Source organism: Camelus dromedarius, chromosome X (assembly GCF_036321535.1).
Source record: "Camelus dromedarius isolate mCamDro1 chromosome X, mCamDro1.pat, whole genome shotgun sequence".
Taxonomy (NCBI): domain Eukaryota; kingdom Metazoa; phylum Chordata; class Mammalia; order Artiodactyla; family Camelidae; genus Camelus; species Camelus dromedarius.
In genome coordinates, this window is record NC_087472.1 from 16,658,795 (window position 1) to 16,680,343 (window position 21,549).

The window sequence follows — 21,549 nt, forward strand, 5'->3', positions numbered from 1 at the left end:
CCTCTGAAAGCTTTTTTGTTAGTTGTATTGACGAAGTTTAGCAAGTGAGACTAGAGGGTGTGACAGGATCCTTAGTGTTTTTCAGTGCAGTTTAAGAGAGAGTTCTGATGTTCACAGCAAAAAATGACACAATTAAGAACTCCCCTTGGCATAATTAAAAGGCAAACATGAGCCCTGTAGAAGAATTTTAGGGAAAGCAAACACGCTGGATTCCTACCCTCAAGCAAAGCTACTGTTTTAAAATTTCAGGTCTTTTCACAACTTGGAATTTTCATTACCTGGGGGAAGGATTCTCTCTGCTGAATATAATATATGTATTTATACGGTGGATATGATGCTATAAGGCTATTAAAAGTATTTTTGACTTAGACACTTTATGTAATCTAGACCTGTCCATAGCTAGGAAATTCCTTTTGTTTCTCTCTCTGCACGTGGTGATTCACATGGAGGCAGTTCTTTAAAACACAGGTAAATTTGACCCAGTCGAGTGTATTCACCTGATTTATACAGAGGTTATTGGCTCAGCCATTGGGGTGTGCCAAGTCCTCTGATCTGGTGTATACTTTTCATGGCTTGAATTCCTATGGCCACGTTGTGGTGTTCCAAACCACAGAGCCTGTCAACATGGGTTCCACTTCAGGCTTTTTCTTTATCATAGATAGAACCATCTGATGTCTGTCTGGACCCTCCCCACCTTTTTACATCATTTTCACAATTCTGTTTATCAAATAAATTTCTCATAAACCAGCTTATATGTCTATCTGAAGTTCTAACACTTCAGAACCAAATGGTGAAAAAATAGGAAGTTCCAGTAGATAGGAGGAAGGGAGGTGTACTAATTAATAATACCAGTATTTTTAGACTCCAACGATTTTACTGTTTTTCTAATTTACTTAAATAAGAGCTATAAGATGTTACTCTGTGAAACTTTGGACTAGGACAGATTTAGGTGAATAGAAGTAAAATGGCAGAATATCTGTTTACTTTTTAAGAAAATGTTAAGTAGTTGAATGATTTTGTAAAGACAAAGGATAATACCCTTCCCTGATCAAGATACATTAGACATTTTGCATATTCACATCAGTTACAGTTTTTCTGGTTCACATAAACTACCTACCAGCTGAAGTATTTATGCTATCTCCCAGTTGTCAGGGCTCTTCTATTAAGAATTATCATTAAAAGGGTAAGCAAGACATTTTGTACATTTAATGGAAAAGGAAACAATGTGCATATTCCAGATTACCAGTCTCAAAGTCAGTACAGAAATTACAGAGGAGAGGGTATATAGCTCAGTGGTAGAGCATGGTTAGCATGCACGAGGTCCTGGGTTCAGTCCCCAGTACCTCCATTAAAAAATAATAAATAAACCTAATCACCTCCACCCGAAAACAAACAAACAAAAAGCAAAAGAAAAAGAAAGAAAGAAAGAAAGAAAGAAATGATAGTGCGTTTTACTGAAGATTCTTCAGTGAGTTTCTCAGGTTACCTACTCATGAAATGATAAATGATGACATTTAGCTCTCTCATCCTGATGTGATGACATTAAATGTTTTGTAAAGTGACTTTTGCCAAATGTTCAAGTCAGTAGATTTCAAGACAGGTGTGTAATTATAAGGTTAATATGCTATTAATATAATTATGACTCTCATGATCATGTGAAGTTCCACTTTGACTGAGGTTGACCAGATCTCATCACAGGAGTGTGTGGAGTAGTACCACCTGATGAGCTCAACATTTTATCGTGATTTTACTAAGTTTTCTTAAAAAAAATTAGAAAAGATTTTACTTTTAGGTATAGCAACTAAGACCTCACACATGTATTTGTCCTACAAATTGTTCCCAGGGGTCAGCTTACCCCGAGGTGAGTAAAGGCTCGAGACCCCTCATCTGCATGGTCTCCTTCCAGGACCCTGGGAGGAGGCCTGGCAATGTGTTTACAATGTGTTTGGAACATTTGCCAAAGATATTTGTTCTTAAGGCTCCCCTCCCCCATCCAACTACCTAAACCTCAGACCCTGGATTTACTCCTGACTGCAATTACTGGTCCACAGTAGAGCAGTCATTCAGGTCCTTTCCCCAGAATATATATTGTCACACAGCTTAAAGCTCCTTTTATAGTAAAACAAAATAAATCACACCAGCGGGAGGTTTGCTGCCTTGTCCCCAACTAGGTTTAATACGCAATGTGAAATCTGTTTGTTTTTTTTTTTTTTAAGTGAAACGAATATGCTACACTTTTGCCACCAAACAGAGGGCATTTGTACATGGTGTCTTTTACAGTGTGCCCAATTTCTTTGATAGTAACAAAACTCAACAGTCTCCCTTTATCCTCCCTCATATATTCCCAGGGGATAAATTAAATGTAATCTCCTTTCAGCCCATTCTGTGTCCTTCCCCTCGGGGGCTGGTTAGCTCAGTTGGTTAGAGCCTGGTGCTAATGAGACCGTGTGGGCCTGTCCGCTTGCCTGCTCCCGGTCATAGTCTGAGCCACGGCCAGCTGCCTCTGAATGACTTGCCGTTGAGCATGAGTGAGGTGAAGGCAGGAAGTTTGGAGGGTCTCTGAAATTCTTTTTCCCCTGAGGGAAATAAACAAAAATAACAACAGCAACAATAAACCAAACCAATGCTTGACAGTCTCACCTATAAAGGATGCTTTTTCCCCCCTTATCATCAGCGTCCCCTTGCTCAGATGTTCAGTAGTTTGTCACTGAGAGGGCCATCAGGAGGCCTAGTGTAAGAAACTGTGGTTGCCCTCCACACCTGGTAGTAATCTTAAAGTGCCCCCCCAAATAATCCTAATTTGCCACAATAATCTTTACAGATGTACTAAATATCATTTGAAAACCTTCTTTACCTAGTCCCCTCTCTTAAACCATTCTGTGGCTGTCAGTCACCTTAGCAATTCACTTGTTGTCCCCTGGAACCACACATTTTGTAATAAAAAGTTGCATCTTTTGCTGTTCACCAGAAATGGACACAACATTGTAAACTGACTATATGTCAATTTAAAAAAAAGGAAGTTGCGTATTTTGGTCTCTAGTATCACTAAACTTTTTGTTCAGAACTCTTTGTTGGATACCTTCTGGTACTGATGATTTAGCCACTGCAATTTAAAAATGCATGCATATATGTGCATGTGTTACAAAATACCCTGTGCTTCTCAATACTGTTTGATCTAACATTTCACATCTGTATCAAAAGACAGTTTGGGAGTGGCCTTCTGCCTAAAATTTTCCTCAGTACACAGCAAAACTGAGGGATTAATTCAATCTGCCACTTCTTTTGATCCCTGGGTGTGTCTTTTGTATTACGATTTTTTAATTTGGATTTTTCTAACTGGTAAGCCTAAAACGAATCAGTGGCTTAGGAATCCCTTTTTACTCCATTAACTAAATATTTATTGAGCATCTACTCTGTGCCAGGCATTTAAAGAGGTAAGAGGTGAATAAAAAGATGAATTAGAAACATTCTCTACCCTCTAGGAATAAATGCCCTAACAACAGTAAGATGGTGGATTAATGTTTTTGTGATCCCCATCATTTCTGATTTGTACCTGATCCTCTGTATTTTTATAGCTTTGGGCTCTTCTTTTTTACTAAGTAGAGTTATTTTTCTATTAGCCATGCAAGGTTTTGTTTTAATTTGTGTTGTCTTTTGGTGGTGGTAGTGGTGGTGCTTTGTTGAACCTCTCATAATTATAACCCTTTGTATCCATTTATCCTAAACTTGCATTGAGATGTGTCTAGTCTCCAGGCTTCCTGTGGGTTCTTTGCTTTTCTCAGCTCCTACATTCCCTAATGCTCTAAAACTCATATTTTGTTTCATACCCTTTGTTAAAATTGGGTAACCACTTGATTTTTTAAAAATACTTTCTCTTCCCTAGTGGTATACTAAAGTTAACTGAATTGTCACTATTATTACCTGGTGGTTCACCAACAAATAATTTCTAAGTCAGTTCTTGTTCACTTCTCAGGAACAAAGTCAAAATCCCCGTGCCCATCTAAGGAAGAAGTCATTTGCCCTTTTGCCAGATCCTTAGCTCTAGGAATCACTTGGTGTTAATGCTGATCTGGGTTAGGCACTCGATTACAATTCCTGGCCTGCCCTGCCACTTCTCCTCCCACCACATACAGGCAGATCGAAACCATGACTTGTCCTCTCTTGCTTTTGCTCTACTTTATACCTTTTATACCCACAGTAATCTATGGCTTCTTCACCAGCTGCCTACCTTCCATGCTTCCCCTTATTTGGAGACTTCTATGATTAATAAGGTCAGAAAAGCCAGGTCTAGGTAGAGATAACTATTCACTTCTGACCCTTGAATTTGGTTTTCTTCCCTCTCTCTTGGGCCACAGTGACTTATTCATTAACAGGTATGATTAGTACATAAACACCACTATCAGCATGCATCTGTTTATAAAGTTCACTCTCAATTATTGAGGGACCAATTAACTAGTCTGGAGGTTATGTGGGCCTCCTGCAGTATGCCTTTTGGCCAGCTCAGTCCCCGCAGAACACCGCTCAGAGTGTGGAGATGACCAAGCAAAAACTGGGAAACAGAGATTACTCAGTTGTGCTCCGTGTGAACGGCTGGTAAAGTCTGATGGAAACGAAAATTATACATTTCATTGTGGTTTGGGATTATCTAAGGATAGAAATATGCCTGGTGACAGTGAAAGGGCTTCTTTTTATACTATATGAATGCTTGTAAGTGAGTAATAAAATTAAGGTATTATGAGGGCTAGTTAAAGTTAAGAGTGCTATTTTTCTGGTATTAAGATCAAATCAACAAATTGTTACCAAATGTTTACCAGCCTATAAAAGAAAATGTTTAGACAGGAGCTTAGAGAGGGTAGGCCTCAATTATTACGTTGACTTCAGGCCAGGATTAGCCTAAGTGACTTAAGTATTTTGCATTCATCCAACAATGACTGTAACTGACCTTGGATGTTATTAAAGTAATTACAAATAGATCTAGGCTGTTGGGGAGATACAGAGGTGGATTTAGCATAACATTTAATTTTTATTTCTTCATACTAGCTTCAGGAAAACCCCACTTTAAGTAATCAGTGTTCCTAAAATGTATGTGTAAACTAGACATATTTATTTGAGGAAATGTTTTTCATTGAATTGTACTATTATTCCAAGGTGCTTTAGAATCCTTTAAGACCAAAATGCAGTGGCTCCTAAAATTTTACCTTTACAAGATTCCATCTGTCTCCTCATTCTTAGTCACTGAGTAGTTATTGTTCTATAAACAAATAGTTAAGAACTCAAATTTTAGTAACTATCCAAAAGAACATTTTAGTGAATTTTAGTAATCATTTCTAAAGCCAAATTTTTCAACTTGTGGCATCTTGCCACGAGTATTAAATTCACATCAATAGATTTTTATATAATTAGCGCTTTATTTCAGAAATTGATGGAGTGCTTTATTTTTTGGAATCTTCTAGAATGATGATTAGTAAAATTTTCTCTAAATAACTAAATAGTAAATATTTTAGGCTTTGTGGGACAAGAAATAAGGAGTATATTATGTAGGTACTTGTGTAACAAGAGAGAAAACAGATAGCCACATTTTTTCTAATACAGGTCTACTAATGAGCATGGTGGAATTTATGGACACTGAAATATGAATTGTGTATAATTTTCATGTGTTATGGAATATTATTCATCTTTTACTTTTTCCCAACCATTTAAAAATGTAGAAACCATCTTTACCATTCTGGCCATACAAAAACAGGGGAGGCTGGATTTGGCTCAGGGGCTGTGGTTTGCCAACCGGTACCCTAGAACACAAGCTCTTAAACAGTAAGTAGTCCATAACCGCACCCCAGGGGTGAGTTTCACGAGGTCCTTGAACTTCCTGAGATGACATGCAATTTGTGCACACATGAATTTTTCCATGGACAGGGTCCACAGCTTTCATCAGACTCTCAGATAAATCCAGGACTCAGAAAAGGTTAGGTTCCACTGTTCTAGAGACAATTCACTGAATTTTAGAAAGCATTTCCCAAGGCCCTGATAGTTCCTAGGTAGGGTGCAAATAACTGGTAGCTCGTGGGAATTCCTATCCTAGCAGCGAATGCTGTTAGAGACATGAAGGATAAATAACCGTCTAGGTGATCTTTCTATTCATATAGCCAGTTGTTGCCACCATTCTTGTTGGTTTTATAAAACTCAGAGAAAGATGAAAATCCATAACCCTGGTTCTAGGGTTTCAAAATATTTAGTAAATGATTTAGGTTTGGGTGAATATCTGAAACGTATTTAAGTCCCCAGACCATTTCAGTCTATAAAAAGAAATCAGATTCAAAGAACCTTTTTCTTTAGACTCAAGATTACCCCACAGATTGGTTCATGTCAGCTCAGCTGACATCAAGGGCTGCAGTACAGGTATAGGAAGGATTAAAGTTACTTATTAAAATTGAATGTGTGAACTTACAGGCTGCTTGATTTAACAGGTGCCTGTTAGCTAAAGCTAAGCCCTTGAATGTTCAAACTCATGAAAATGGAGTAGTTACCCTGGGGCAGAGGTGGTGGTGAGGAACAGAAATGTCCATTTGAAAATAAATAAGAAACTCAGCAGTTACCTTCCTGTGCCCCGAGGGTTGGGAATAGAAGAATTCACTTCTTCTCAAACCGTGTTATAGAATGAAGCTTATACCAAGGAGGAAATTGTCACAAAAGTTACAGTACTAAATTTTAAAACCTAAAGATGTCATAATATAGTTTGTGGTGAAACCTTACAAAATCTAAACTTTTTCAGCAAGCCCTTTTTACATAGACGTTTAATTAATTTACAGCTTGTTTTCATACAATTGAAACATATAACAAACCCAAGAAGGTTAAAATATATTCGAAAGAAAGCAGAAGTTAGCCAGGAAAATTTCCCCCAAAAAAGGAAGGAAAAAAAATATGGAAGCTGAGAGCTATTATAAATAGGAAGCACTGCTTACATGTACATTATTCTTAAATATTCTTCATTGATCAGTATTTATTAGTGATTCATAATGTTTTAATCTGGACCATTCACTCACCTGCAAGTTTTTCGTTCAAGTCAATAGTTTTTTTAAAAAAAAATGTAGTAAGGGTTCTTCTCAGTTCTGTGGCAAGCAAAAGGCAGAAGCAAGAATAGGATGGGGAAAAATTGATTCTGAAGATCAGAGAGGAAAAAGAAGTCAAACAAAGAGTACTGTTGTGTGGTTCAAATATGGAGTTTTTACCATTAGAAATTCTTGCTAATTTTGAAACAACCATGAATCATCAAGTTGATAAAGTCGGCCTTATCTCATTATACTATCACATCAACTAATTCCTAGAGCTTCACAGCCCATTCAACAAGAAGTATGAAATGTCCCTATAGCCTGTTGCATCACAGTGCCTAGTTAGGCTGGGTCAGCCCTTGGCTTTTGTCCTCAAACCTTAAAGCACCCCCCTTGACTGCCCCGTCCTCTTTCCTGCCACCTGGTGTCACCTCTTTCCCCTTAAAGCTCTTGGCCACCATGCCTTCTCTACTTACCCTAGAGAGCCTTACCAGTTTTGGGGGGCCCATGTTCTTTCTGTCCTTCCTAATGTGCCAAGTAGCTAATTTAATACACTCACCTAAGGTAGAGTGCTAATGGGGAAACCCTTCCTTCCAAGTTGAATGTGGTTTATGAGAGGGGTTTCACGGAGAATGTTGTGCTGGTGAAAATTTCAAGTCTGTCTAGGGGGTGGCACCATGAATATAAATTGCCCCTCATGTCTTACTCCACAGCCTCCTATTCTACATGCATTTAGAGCTGTTCCTATTAATGTGATATAGCAGAAGGTGTGGGCACAGCTTGGCAGTGCAAAAGGTTCATTTTTTTTTTTTTTAGTGAAAGAAAAAGCAAGGAACACATGCTATTAGTAATACAGAGTGAGATTGCCAGTTACACAGCAATGCACGACCTACCTTATAAAGTCACGATCAGCAATGCTCTATATTTAAAACCCACACACCTATGGTCAATCAATCTTTGACAAAGGAGGCAAGAATATACAATGGAGAAAAGACAGCCTCTTTGGCAGGTGGAGCTGGGAAAACTGGACAGCCACATGTAAATCAATGAAGTTAGAATTCTCCCTCACACCATACACAAAAATAAACTCAAAATGGCTTAAAGACTTGCATGACACCATAAATCTCCTAGAAGAAAACATAGGCAAAATGTTCTCTGACATAATTTGTAGCAATGTTTTCTTAGGTCAGTCTCCCAAGGCAATAGAAATAAAAGTAAAAATAAACAAATGGGACCTAATTAAATTTCTAAGCTTTTGCACAACAAAGGAAACCATAAATAAAACAAAAAGACAACCTACAGACTAGGGGAAAATATTTGCAAATCATGCGACCAACAAGGGCTCAATTTCCAAAATATACACACAGCTTATACAACTCAATAACAAAAACTAGAAGAACAACAATGACCAGATCAAAAAATGGGGAGAACACCTAAATAGACATGTCTTCAAAGAAGACATACAGATGGCTAGTAGACACATGAAAAGATGCTCAGTATCACTAACTACCAAAGAAATGCAAATCAAAGCTACAATGAGGTATCACCTCACACCAAGCAGAATGGCTGTCATTAAAAAGTCCACAAACGATAAATGCTGGAGAAGGTGTGGAGAAAAAGGATCCCTCCTACACTGCTGGTGGGAATGTAGTTTGGTGCAGTCATTATGGGAAATTGTATGGAGCTTCCTTAAAAAACTAAAAATAGACTTACCATATGATCCAGCAATCCTACTCATGGGCATAAATCTAGCAGAAACTCTTAGTTCAAAAATATACATGCACCCCAGTGCTTGTAGTGGCACTGTTTCCAATAGCCAAAACATGGAAGCAACCTAAATGTCCATCAACAGATAACTAGATAAAGAAGTTGTGGTATATACATACAATGGAATATTACTCAGCCATAAAAAAGAATGAAATAATGCCATTTGCAGCAAGATGGATGGGCCTAGAGATTATCATACTAAGGGAAGTCAGTCTGACAAATAGCATATGATATCACTTATATGTGGAATCTAAAAGGAAATGATACAACTGAACTTATTTACAAAACAGAAACAGACTCACAGACATAGAAAACAAACTTACGGTTACCGAAGGGGAAAAGGAGTGGCTGAGGGATAAATTAGGAGTTTGAGATTAGCAGATACAAACTACTGTGTATAAAAGAGATGAACAGCAAGGTCTTAACTGTATAGCACAAGAAACTACATTCAATATCTTGTAATAACCTATAATGAAAAAAAAATACGTATAACTGAATCACTATGCTGTACACCAGAAACTAACACAACATTGTAAATCAACTAAACCTAAAAAAAAAGATATGTACTACATTTAATCATGACTTGTTATTAATTCATTAAAATGTTTAAACTTATTTTTAAATGATGGTATTGATTATATCAATCATTCACTATATACTGGGTACTATAGGGGAGACAAGAGAACTATCAAAAGACAGTATGACCACATTGAGAAGAAAAGACACCCACATGTGGAACAAACTGGAAAACAGCACAGTAAAGTGATAAATTATGTGCTTTACAGATAATAAAGGCAATACATGTATCAAACTCTATGAGATCAGGACTTTTAAAAAAATAGAAAAACCAGTAAGAGCCCTTTGTACTTCTAAGACTTTTCTTTACAAGTTATACTCTAGGGTGTGTACCTTGTAATCCTGTTACATTATCTCTTCCTGCTTAATAGGGATCCTTATAGCATTTTTAGGGCCCCCTTTTAAACTGCACACGTCATCTGGTTCCCTAGATAAAGACGAGGCTAGGCGAGTCAGATGAGTTTGTGAAACAGGACTGCTAAAAAACACGACCAAACCAATTTCATTTTAGGTAGACAGCAAGACGTTGTTAAAGCTCTCACTTTTTAAAATCTATCCCTTTCTTCCTCCCTCCTTACTGTCCTCCACAATTGATAGTCGGTCAAGAAGAGAAGCATGCGTTTGGTAGGGCAGGTGGGACCATGGTAGGACAGGAAGCTTTGGAGCCAAACAGTACCGCCGAGCACGGGGAAGGAGGAGGGTGGGATGAGGGGGGCTGTCAGGGGGCGGTGCCTGTGTGAGGAGACCGGGCAGATTGCCCACATATATGATATCGTTGGCGACGTGGTTTTTAGGTAAAAGGGGAAGTGCTAGAGAAAACACATCTGGAAAAGACTCCATCAATGGGGTTTAATTCAGCTAACTCATGACTGGTAAAATTATGTGGCTTGGTTCCTCAGCTTACCAATAAATTAGTTACTCAAGGAGATTTGTTGGTTTAAAAGCAACTCCTACATGGGAATTAGTATGAGACTAAAAATAAATCAGAAGACACAATGGTAAATTTTGATATGGCTTAGGCTTTTTCACAGAATGCTTCGTTGTGTAATAATAGGACTAATCGGAGGGGAAGGTGTAGGTATAGGGGAAGGTAGAGCGCATGTTTAGTATGCACAAGGTCCTGGGTTCAATCCCCAGTACTTCCATTAAAAATAAATAAACCTAATTACCTCCCCACCACCACCACCAAAAAAAAAAATTAGGACTAATCTATTTACCTCTAATACTTTTTATTTTCTGTTTTAAACATACAGACTTCTTTTCCCGTGACTCCATCACTTGCAGCTAATCCTGCCATGGCTTTCAATCCTTACTTACCTCATCCTGGGATGGGCCTGGTCCCTGCCGAACTTTTACCAAATGCACCTGTTCTGATTTCTGGAAACCCACCTCTCGGATTGCCAGGAGCTGCTGGTCCAAAACTGATGCGTTCAGATAAACTGGAGGTATTTGTGTAGAAATAGATAAATATTTATAGGGTAGATATGAACTTCATGCATGAACATTCTTAGAGTCCAGTGTTTTGAATGCTTTCAATAAGTGCATCTGGATTTTCCACTTATGGAATATAACCTCAGAAAAATGTTAAACGTTTTACTCCTGTAATTTTACCCCATTATGAAGCGCACTGATTCAGTTGTACAGTAGGTCAAACAACATCTTAGCGTGACCAGCCGCAGACTGGGCCTCATCTCCTTTGCTATGGCACAGAAAGTCTGGTGGGAATGCTCCTTTTACCCCTGGCTCCAGCTTTACAGACTGAGATTACTGTATTCGTTGATGAATGGCTACTTGCTAGAATAATCAAGCTGAAAAAAAAAAGTTGACGAATTAAAACTATCTATGAATGCAGAATGTAAAGGAGTCTAATAGGGTCTAAACCTTTTTCTCTGTTTTAAGAATGATGTACTAGACAATAAGTATCTCTTGATGCCTAAGGAAAGGAAACCTAAAAAGAAATTTTAAATGGCTTTTTGATCTATAGAACTCCTTCTAACTACATCATTCTTCATAAATTGGAGTAAATAACAAGTGGATTTCTTACAAAGTCAGCTCCATTGGCCGCTCCTTAAATGTCTTGCCATGTATCCTAATGGAATCTGTACATGTCCCATGGTCCACATGTATGCTTGAGCAAAAGCACATGGCTGCGTGATAGACACATCTTGGACCTTCACAAAATAACCTCCTCTTGCAAACTTAGCTGATGAGACTGCATCAAGTGTTGAAAATTGGTTTTCAACAATACTGTTATTTCATTGTAAGGAAACCAGACAGACTTTCCCTTTGGGAAGCATGGATTTTTTTTTTCTTGGAATAGAAATTGTATGTTTACATCTCATAGTGACTATGGCTTGACGTTAGCCTTCAGCTTGTAACATTTTTCCTGAACAGATGACAAAATAATGTATACTGTTGCTCTTACATTCCCTGGCAAAATAAATAAAAGCTAATCACCTACCAGGCATCAATGTGATTTTTTTTTCTTTAAGGTTTGCCGTGAATTTCAGCGTGGAAATTGTACCCGTGGTGAGAATGATTGTCGCTATGCTCACCCTACGGATGTTTCCATGATCGAGGCAAGTGATAATACTGTGACGATCTGCATGGATTACATCAAAGGTCGATGCTCCCGGGAGAAATGCAAGTACTTTCATCCTCCTGCACACTTGCAAGCCAAACTCAAGGCAGCTCATCACCAGATGAACCATTCGGCTGCCACAGCAATGGTAAGAACAGGCCAGGATGCGTGGACTTTCTGTCTGGGGGTAAAGGATTAATATATAACTCATTTTGTCTAATTTCCTCTGACCACAGTCTTGAATAGTCATGAGTGGGCCTTAAAACGAATAGCCCAGGTTATGAGCTGGAAAACAGAAAACCTATTTATTCTAATTCATTCACTAACGTTTTCTAAAGATAATTATTTAAAAGCTCTACTAATGATTTTAACCTACTGTGCCTTTTCTCCTGTTTTTTTTTTTTTTTGAGAAAGAGTACAAGTTAAACAGTAAATTATTTTTGAGTAGCTTTTATAGCCTAACTAACCTTTATATCCTAAAAAGGCAGAAAGTTGCCTCTGTGCCCTGAGAGCTACCTTCTGGGGTACTTTGCTGGTTAAGAGCCTTAATGCCTTTTGAAAACAGGACTTGGAGGATAGAGTGGTAAATAGGTTCTAATTTCCCAAAGGTTAATGATTTCAAGGCAGCAGCCAGGCAAGGCTAGGGCAGGGGGTGGGGGGGGATATTTCTACATGATGGGGAGAAGCCTGCCTATTGAGTTGCCCTAGCAAGTCTGTTTTGGGGAAATGTTAGTCCTACTTAACCCAGAAAGGTAGGAGGTGGGAAGAGTATTTGCGTAACACTATAGTGTGATAGTTTGAGAAATAGGAATTATGATTACTTAAGTTCGTCACAGTTTCAATTATTTTGATAGGCTGTGTGCTATTCATTTTTTCTTTTCGCCTGAGATTTGTGTCATAGGGTATAACCCCAATAAGGAACAAAACCCTAAGGAAACCTCATTTTTCCCAACTGTGGAAAAAAGTCACCTCCAGGACCCTGAAGCCCATGACAGAGACCTTTCCTTTTCATGAGAAAGATCCATTTCTTTTCAAACATCCCTATTTATTAAGTTTTTCCTCATACTGAGTTGAAATCTACCTTGCTAGAACTGGAACTTACACTTATTTTATTACAAAAAAATAAGTCAATCACCATTTCATAGGAGCATGATTGTCGTCTTCTTTGTCTGGGCCAAATACCCCAAGTTTCTCCAAACTTTTCTTATAAATTATGGCACCAGTTTTGGACTTGCTCCACGTTCTCAAAATCCCTGCTCTCTCAGAACTGAACCCATGACTTCAGGAAAGATCTGAGTACCAAAGTAGAACAAACTTACTTTCTCCCTTGATCTAGACAACAGAATCTGTTAACAAATGGTAAAAAAAAAAAAAAAAAAAAAAAGACTTCACCAAATTTTTTTTGTCATAAATTCTTTTGAATGAGGAAATTTTAAGCTATGAAAATAGGAAGGTATCGAGAATATTCAAGGCAGAATTTTAAGCCTCCAGTTATTTGGTTATTTCTGTTGGTGGCATAGAGTTCAAAAACAACATGGACCTAAAAGGAGAGGAATACAGTTGGTCCCCTAAAAATAAAGGTTCTCATATGCATGGGATGTACAAGGAACGGCTTGCCTGTGACGGTGTGTACCTGTTCCATGCTCAGTTATGGGACCTTCATATGAATGTGTCCGTTTCTGATGATTTGGGTGTGTTTGATAGAATGCATGTAAGTCAGCCCCAAATTCCCATATAAGAGAGTTAAATACTATATAGTAGGCCTTCAATTGGTACTTTTGAACGTCAATATAAAATTCCTTTCCAAGTGACTGATCAGAGCACAGTCTTAAAGGCAAAGTCACATTGGCCCGTAGAAATTTGTTTGAGGCAAGATTAAGTAAAGGAGGCTTCACAAAGAAGTGTGAGCTTTCTATATTTTAAGGATTCAGAGCTGAAATGCTTTGTGAAAGAGAGATTTTTACCTGGTTCATATTTGTGTGCATAGCTCAGGTTAACTTCACCGAAAGCAGTTTGTATGCATTTAAAAGAAGACTTGGGGGGATATTTAGTTCCCAAATGAAAACAGAGATACTGTTAGGCCTTCTTTATCCACAGGAATCAGGAGGACTTGCATGCCCGTTTTGGGCATGTGAAAGGCTAGTTACTCAGCCTAAGTGTGCCTGTCTCCTTAAGAATTAGAAGCATACCAAACTGTTGTCGCTGGGACAAGTTTCTAAAGTCCTGGGCAATTTGCTGAGAAAAAAATGTAATGTCAGATTTCTCCCATGAATCTGATCCCAGGACAGATTTGACTGAATATTACAGGCACAGTGGGATTTTAAAAGAATTGTAGGCATGAAAGGAGGATTTTTAAATGCCAAGAGGTTTTAGAATTAAGCTTTACCCAGCCTTAACAAAGCAAAGAATACATACTGGAATGTTTTTGTAATTGAGAATTGCATACATCTTGCTAACTATCTAAGGTATCTGGCTGAGGTGGCTGGTGGGGGAGGATTCATTCATTTACTTTTTCCTTACATGTTAGTTGGGAAAGCTATAGTTACAGGACTTGGACCTGAAGTCCTTGTATCAATTGTATTTTTGGAGTTACAGAATCACACTCTGATCTACTGACATCTTTTTTTTCACCTATATACCATTTATTTCCTAGACCTATATGGAAATTTTAACTGGCAAAAATCTCTTTCCTGCTCTGTTGCTTCTGCTGATCTCATTTTAATAGCTTAATAGATGAGCATCCGTGAGATGTTAATTGTAAATGATTATTTGCTATTAACAGCTTCCCGTCACATCCTGCCCAAATGATGAGATACTTTTTTTAAAAAAATTGTTATTATTTGTCTAAACTAGTTAAGTTGAAAAGCTCTTTTCCTCCGTATGTTTATTTTCTGTTTTGGACTAAGTATGTACTCATGGAGTGAGTGCACTGATGTAACTCTGCGTTTGGTGACCTTCCTCATGGGTACCCTGGCCAAGGGTAGCCAGGCCAGACTTTCTCTAACTGCTGCTGGCTTGGTTGGAGTATATATTTTTACTTTCTTTGGTACTACTTATTAATCCATCCTTCCCTCACAGGCCCTCCAGCCTGGTGCAGTTCAACTGATACCAAAGAGATCGGCGCTTGAAAAGACCAATGGTGCCACCCCGGTCTTTAATCCCAGTGTTTTCCACTGCCAACAGGCTCTGGCTAACCTGCAGCTCCCACAGCCGGCATTCATCCCTGCAGGTGAGAACAGGGCTCTGGGCACCGTGAGTTGAGTGATGTTGCGAATGAATACAATGCACCATGCCAGCTTCCAAAGAGTGTTTATGTGAGGGCTATCAGCAGGTATTTTGATTAGAAATAAAACAAGGCAGTGATGCTTGATCTGCTTGTATAGAGAACAAACTGTGTTTCAGTGATTCCTGACAGTTGATGGTTTGCGATCCAACTAGCAAACTCTTCAACATTTTTCTTTTTAGCATTTCTTAATTGTTGCTTCTTATGTTTGATTCACTTGTTTCGACCTCAAATTAATTCCTTGACTCTTAGGTATCACTTTCAAAGACAATGGTCTGCACTCAGAAAAAAAGTTTCTGAGCTTCAGCATTACAGAAGTAGGGAGTCCATATATTTTTGATATGCCAAAGATATAATAAAAGTACCCTTAAACTTATAGGACAATACAGTATATTATATATATAAAAAACAACTGTCTTTAGCGTCTAACTCTTAAACCAGTTAATATAAAATATATAGCCGTTTATCATATTTTCCTGACACTTTGTGGCATATTATATTACCTCCTACATTCAACTATATTTAATAGCATAACTGTTTTGCACTAAATTGTAAAGAAAAATTTAAGCCATAATTTTTTTCAAATAAATATCAGATGAAGTGAAATACTTTTCTTCTAGTGGTTCAATACTTTGAGAACAAGCTTAAAGTCTCTTGGGAATAAGTTGAAACTACTAACCGCTGGGAATATGGTAGATTTTTTTTTGGATCAGAATCATAAATGCCTCAGTTTGGAAATTGTTATTAAATTAAAATGACATGCTTTAAAAATTAATTTAGAAACCTTGCTAATTATATAAACATACTAAGTACATAATATTGTATACCTGAACTTGAAGAAACCCATTGGTTAACTGATACATTAATCAGTTAATTCATTTTGAAAGAAGCCATAAAAAAACAGTCTTTTGTCTATTTACTAACTACAGTAGTTCTTCAGGATATCATTTCAAAAACACAATTTTATCATTTTTTGGCTTTTTTTTTTTTTGCTGGATTTTAAGTCTAGATTTATAAGCAGAAATATCAGAAGAATCCCTTTCCCTGTGATTAATAGCAAAATAAAAACCTGTCAGGCTGAGAGCACTTTCAGGATGAAAAGCCTCTTTGCCAGATGTTCTAATGAAGTCCTTGGCTGCGAGGTGGAGGAGGCAATGGTGATAGCTTAGTTCTCTAAGTAAAACTTACTGGCATGAGGGACCACATCCTGGTGCATATTTTGAAAATCATATGTGTTGATTAAACACAGTTGGTTAAAACTCTCCCTTTCATAATAAAACTCATTTAGGATGCATTTGTCCAAAACACATGTCATTTAAGTGAGATAAGGACTTTCAAGAAAAAGATCAATGTTCATTTTCATACCTAAGAATCCAAGAATTACTTTGATTACTTGGGCTTGTGATCTTAAAACTCAGCTGTAATTGTAAGCATGGGACATTACTGGATTTGCATGTGCTGATTAATTGATATTGCTGAGAATATCTTTCTAGTTAAAAATTATCTCTATCAGTAAAGCTTTAATAATGAAATCTCTGTTTTCTTTACTTTTCACGCTTTTCTGCATGGTGTGCAGGGCCAATACTGTGCATGGCACCCGCTTCAAGTATTGGTAGGTTTTGTACAAAAATTCTCAACTTTTTCTAATCTGAAAAGAAGTGATTTTCTGTTGTGACTGTGAAAGGGATGAGTGAGTGAATGATGTGGCTGGACATTTTCTGAGTATTTAAGGTTTACTATGGTGTGGTCTGTTTTTGTGGAGTCGTAATTGGCTTACACCATGAGTCCTAGTTGGTTGCCACTGTGGCCAAATACCCTGCCACTTCTCTGTTTTCACCCCCAAAATTGCAGCTGAAATATTTCAAAACATTTCCTTATCTAGCCAGAAAGGGCAGTTTTGTTCTTAACTTCACATCTATCACTAAGAAATTATTCCTCCCCAAACAAGTTATCCTTAAGGTCAAAATCATTCAATACTCAGATGTTGCGAAAGGGTGAGTTAAGCAAAGCTAGAGCATCCTGTAGTGATTTGTGAGGATTTCTGTAGTGTGCTGGGATGAAATGCCATCTGCATGGAAACCAGGCACATCAGAATCATTTCAAAATGACTCTTTGTGGGGTATGTGTTTTTTTAAATAATCAGTTACACACATATCCTTTAATCAGCCACCAGTACAATATGGTAGCCATCTTGAAACCATTTTGTACATCACTAATACTGAAGAAGACAAGGAAAGTGACTTGTTTCCCTCTCAGAATGCCTAGGGAGTTCACAGCTTCTGTAGTTCCCACAGGCCCCAGAAACACACCAGAGGAAAATAGCACTGTTTGATACAGGGAGGAACTATCCCACCTCACCCTGCCATCTCATCTCAATCCAGTTTCTTTCGTCCTTTTTGAGGGTTTGCAACAGCTCAACCTCTATCCCACTGGTCAACCAAAGTAGACGCAGAGCCCAAAAGGGACAAACAGGATTACCAAGATAAAAAAAAAGTCAAAATGGCAACCACATAGTAGTAGCATTCACTGGTAGGTGAGGCCTCTGATACTGGCTTTGCCCTGTAGGAATGAAAAACATTTCCATTGATACTAACAGAAGCATTATATGCATATGATTAGAATAGACTTTGGGAAGTTGGTGAACCGTGTCTCTGTCTTTACATTTTGTGACTCTGCTCCCTTGCCCTTTCCCTGAAGGGCTCCGTGTAGGAATGCAAACTGCATGCTTCAGTGCTGCTGCTGCCCTGTGTAGCTGTTGCGCCCACCGAGGGAAAACAAGGGTGTTTTCAGAGTTGGCATGTGATACAATGAGGGCTGTCTATAGGTAATGGATAACCAGAGATGGGCAGGAGAGATAACTACAGAGTTTCTGTTAATCACCATTTGGGGTACATTTGTGTTTCCTATGATGTCCCATGGGATGATTGTCCTCTCTCCAGGCTGTTCACTTTCTCTGTAGACTGGCCGAAAATCTGAATTCAGTCGATGTAGATGTCAGTTATTACCTACGCATGCTTACCATTTAAATATTAATTCTTTGGTTTGCTTTCCAAAATGAGCTCAAAATAAGAAAAGCATCCCAAAAGCTTTCAAAATGACATAGAAACTAGAAACGGCAAAGAGAAATCATCCCAAAAGAGATGTTGCGGCTGCTGGCCATTGTAGCTGTAATATTTGCAATGAAGACAGGATGTTGTCGGACATTTACTATGAAGCACCCCCTTGGAAAGTTAGGTTGTTTATGAAACAATAAACAAATAGCCTAAGTTGATTCATAAATAGCCTATGTTTCCAAGGGGCTTGCCAGAGGTGTGCTTAGAAACCTGCATGCATAGACCACTGTAGTCTTCATATCTGTTCCCCTACCATATACCCACCAATCGAACTACCATTTTTATTTGCATGCAGATCAGGTAAGTATATATCCACATATATCTATATATATATATATATAAAACCGCCCGTTTGCATCTGCAAATCAAGTGACAGCACTCATGTCTGTCATGAGTGAGTGAACCCAGACACCAGTTCCTGACTCCCATTTTGAATGTGCAACGCAGTTACTTGTCCGCTTGACTAGCTATTCAGATAGATAGCCTTGGTAAAATAAGATTTGTCATAGACATCTATTGTCACCCCTTCTGAAAATTTGGCCTTTGAAGTCAACGACAGTGTGATTCTGCTCAAAAACTAAATGTTGAGAATGATTCCATTTTCCTTAATGGTAACTATAATTGGCTTTCCCCTTTTCTCTTTTGAAATTTTTCCCCCTTCCATGCTGTGTTGCTTTGCACTGACTGTGATTGCATGTTGCACCCTGGTGTATCCGTCATGATGTCGTCATGTGGCTTGTTGCTGTGATACCTACCACGCCCCATCCCATCATTTATGTCATGGTTGCATAAATCCTCCGCCCTCTCGTGTGTTGCTTCCGTGGTTTCCTACTGAAAGTGCCCATGATGCACGGTGCTACACCTACCACTGTGTCTGCAGCAACAACACCTGCCACCAGCGTTCCCTTCGCTGCAACAGCTACGGGCAATCAGGTTTGGCCATTTATTTCACCTGTTCAGACCTAAATAACTACAGTGTGTTGGTAAAGCACAGTATATGCTTTTTGGATTGGTGAGAGACTTCAGTCCATATTCTTATGTGTTTTATAAGCAGTTGTTACATTTAGAACTTTTATTTTTGTGTATATTCTGGAGGGAAGCATCCGTCTTGCTACTCATCCTGAGATGAATGGGCAGAGTTGTCTCATTTTTAATCGGTTACAGATGTTCCTCTTGATATGCTGGATGTAGAGCTGTTGCTACCACACCAATCCTCAGATGTATATACTAAATATTGTTTTGATGTTCCCTCATTGGTTGAGGGGAGAATTTATTTTATTTTACTACCATCTTTGGTTATTGCATTTGAACTTTCACTTCGTACAGTCATCACCTTTACTTGCAGATCTACTGGAAAGAAAGATAACACGTTTCTTTCCAAGGCACAGATATGCTCATCATTACTCAGTGATTACATCAGAAATTCCTTCTCATGCTGACATTAGACGTGCTTGTGTTGTTTTAATTTTCATTTGCTTTAGGTACTTATAGGCAGAGTCACAATGCAAATTATGAATTTTGGAGGAGTCTTGAAATTGTAAGGAGATACAATAATTATTGGGTAATGTTATGGCCATTTTGCCTTATTAAAGTGGTAACCATGCTTAAGGACAAGTCCCACTGCTGTTTCAGTTACAAGTATGATAACCATATGGGACATAGAGCATTAATTTATTGGGGAAACAAACCACATTCTAACCTGTGCTTTTTTTAAAAAATTAACTATTAGTGGATATGGTTAATATGTCTAAAGTTTCCTGTGATATTGACTATAGTTATTGATTACCATGTCCACACAGTGAACAAAATAAATGGAATTCTCTCAAGAAACTATTTTAATCTAAAATCTTTTTCACTACTATAGATACCCCCATTATCAATAGATGAACTGAATAGCAGCATGTTTGTTTCACAGATGTAGAAGTTACCAGTAGAACAGTAAGTTTCTTTAAGTATTAATATAAATAATATTTGTAGGTTATATCTTTTATCTACACAATTGCATTTGCTAAAAGCTTTGGTAAATATTTTCTTTAATAGACATTGCTTGTAACTTAGAGCTTGATTTAAGCATTCCCAATTTTCCAAACTGAAATGTGGAGAGCAAATATGCGATTTTCATATGAAAATAACAGCTGGTATTGTATTTTCCCAAGGAGCTTACAAATTCCAAAATGTTTTCCCATTATTAACGGGGTATTATTTGTTAGCCAAAGGCACAGATCATTTTTGAATTTTAATCTTTTAACATTTTTTCTACTTTGTTTTTTTTATTGAAATAAAACAAAGTAATTTTGTCACAATTTGATGGAGGTGATTATCTTAAAGACAGTAAGCAGTGCTTCTCCCAAGACATTATACAAAACAGCACTTCCACATTCTGCCACTTTGTTGCTTCCCGTGTAAGTCTATCAGAATTGCTCCAGCTGTTCTGAATTTTGAGTGACATACTTTACTAATTTAATCATTATTTTCATTCAAATCGTGGCACTTTTTGGAGTAATTTTTGTTGTTGTTATTTTCGGATTTCCCCCCCTTCCCCTCTGATTTCCTCTTTGCCTAGTCCAGGGTCTGTAATAGCCCACACTTAATTTGAGCAGTCGTTCACCTGGAACATGTGACTTTTGAAGTCACTTAAGACTCTTAGGCATCATAATGAATTAAGTAATTATAGGGACTTACTAAACAAATACACCGATTCTGAACTGCATCCATGAATCATTGAAAGCTTGAAATTCTTACAACTGGAGTGCTTCATTTGGTTGAAGGAGGGAACAGTTTAATTCTCTCGATCAACTAGTTCCCCAGAACCTCGCTCATGTTTCTTTCCTGCTGAGGACACACAGGCCCAGAACACTCACTGTTCTGGACAGAGCATATAAATCACTGCACATTAGATAAATAGGTCCCTTCGATCATAAGGAATGTTTTAAAAAGACCTTTGAATACACAGAATAACTGAAGTAGCTGTATTATTTGTGATAGTTTTCAGGGGTAATCATTTGGGATAGTGGCAACTTGGGAATAGCGCCAAACATGAGAATACAGGTTTTGTAAAACTTGCCTGATTCTCATGGGCTGCTTCACATCGAACAAAAGTTGTCAGATATAATTAACTTCATACCAGAACACGTTTGGGAATGGTGATTCAATTTTGCTTGATTCCATCAGAAAATTTAGAGG

The 21,549-nt window shown here is 37.9% G+C and overlaps 1 protein-coding gene and 1 long non-coding RNA gene across 14 annotated transcripts in view; one reads left to right on the forward strand and one right to left on the reverse strand.

Annotated features, from left to right (window-relative positions):
- Nucleotides 1-21,549, forward strand: part of MBNL3 (muscleblind like splicing regulator 3) — a 120,168-nt gene that overhangs the window by 88,374 nt on the left and 10,245 nt on the right. For 6 of the 11 annotated variants that reach the window (XM_064482671.1, XM_031445471.2, XM_031445468.2 and 3 more), the window contains 6 exons: nt 10,643-10,834; nt 11,882-12,118; nt 15,049-15,199; nt 16,830-16,865; nt 19,205-19,299; nt 20,231-20,304. In XM_064482671.1, the coding sequence (XP_064338741.1) occupies nt 10,643-10,834; nt 11,882-12,118; nt 15,049-15,199; nt 16,830-16,865; nt 19,205-19,299; nt 20,231-20,287 (768 nt within the window). In that variant the 3' untranslated portion in view covers nt 20,288-20,304. The remainder of the gene's footprint in view (nt 1-10,642; nt 10,835-11,881; nt 12,119-15,048; nt 15,200-16,829; nt 16,866-19,204; nt 19,300-20,230; nt 20,305-21,549) is intronic. The other 5 variants (XM_064482675.1, XM_010995484.3, XR_010379311.1 and 2 more) reach the window with 4 other exon arrangements.
- LOC116150734 (uncharacterized) overlaps nt 1-21,549 on the reverse strand; it is a 157,420-nt gene that overhangs the window by 36,124 nt on the left and 99,747 nt on the right. The gene's annotated exons all lie outside the window — the stretch shown is intronic.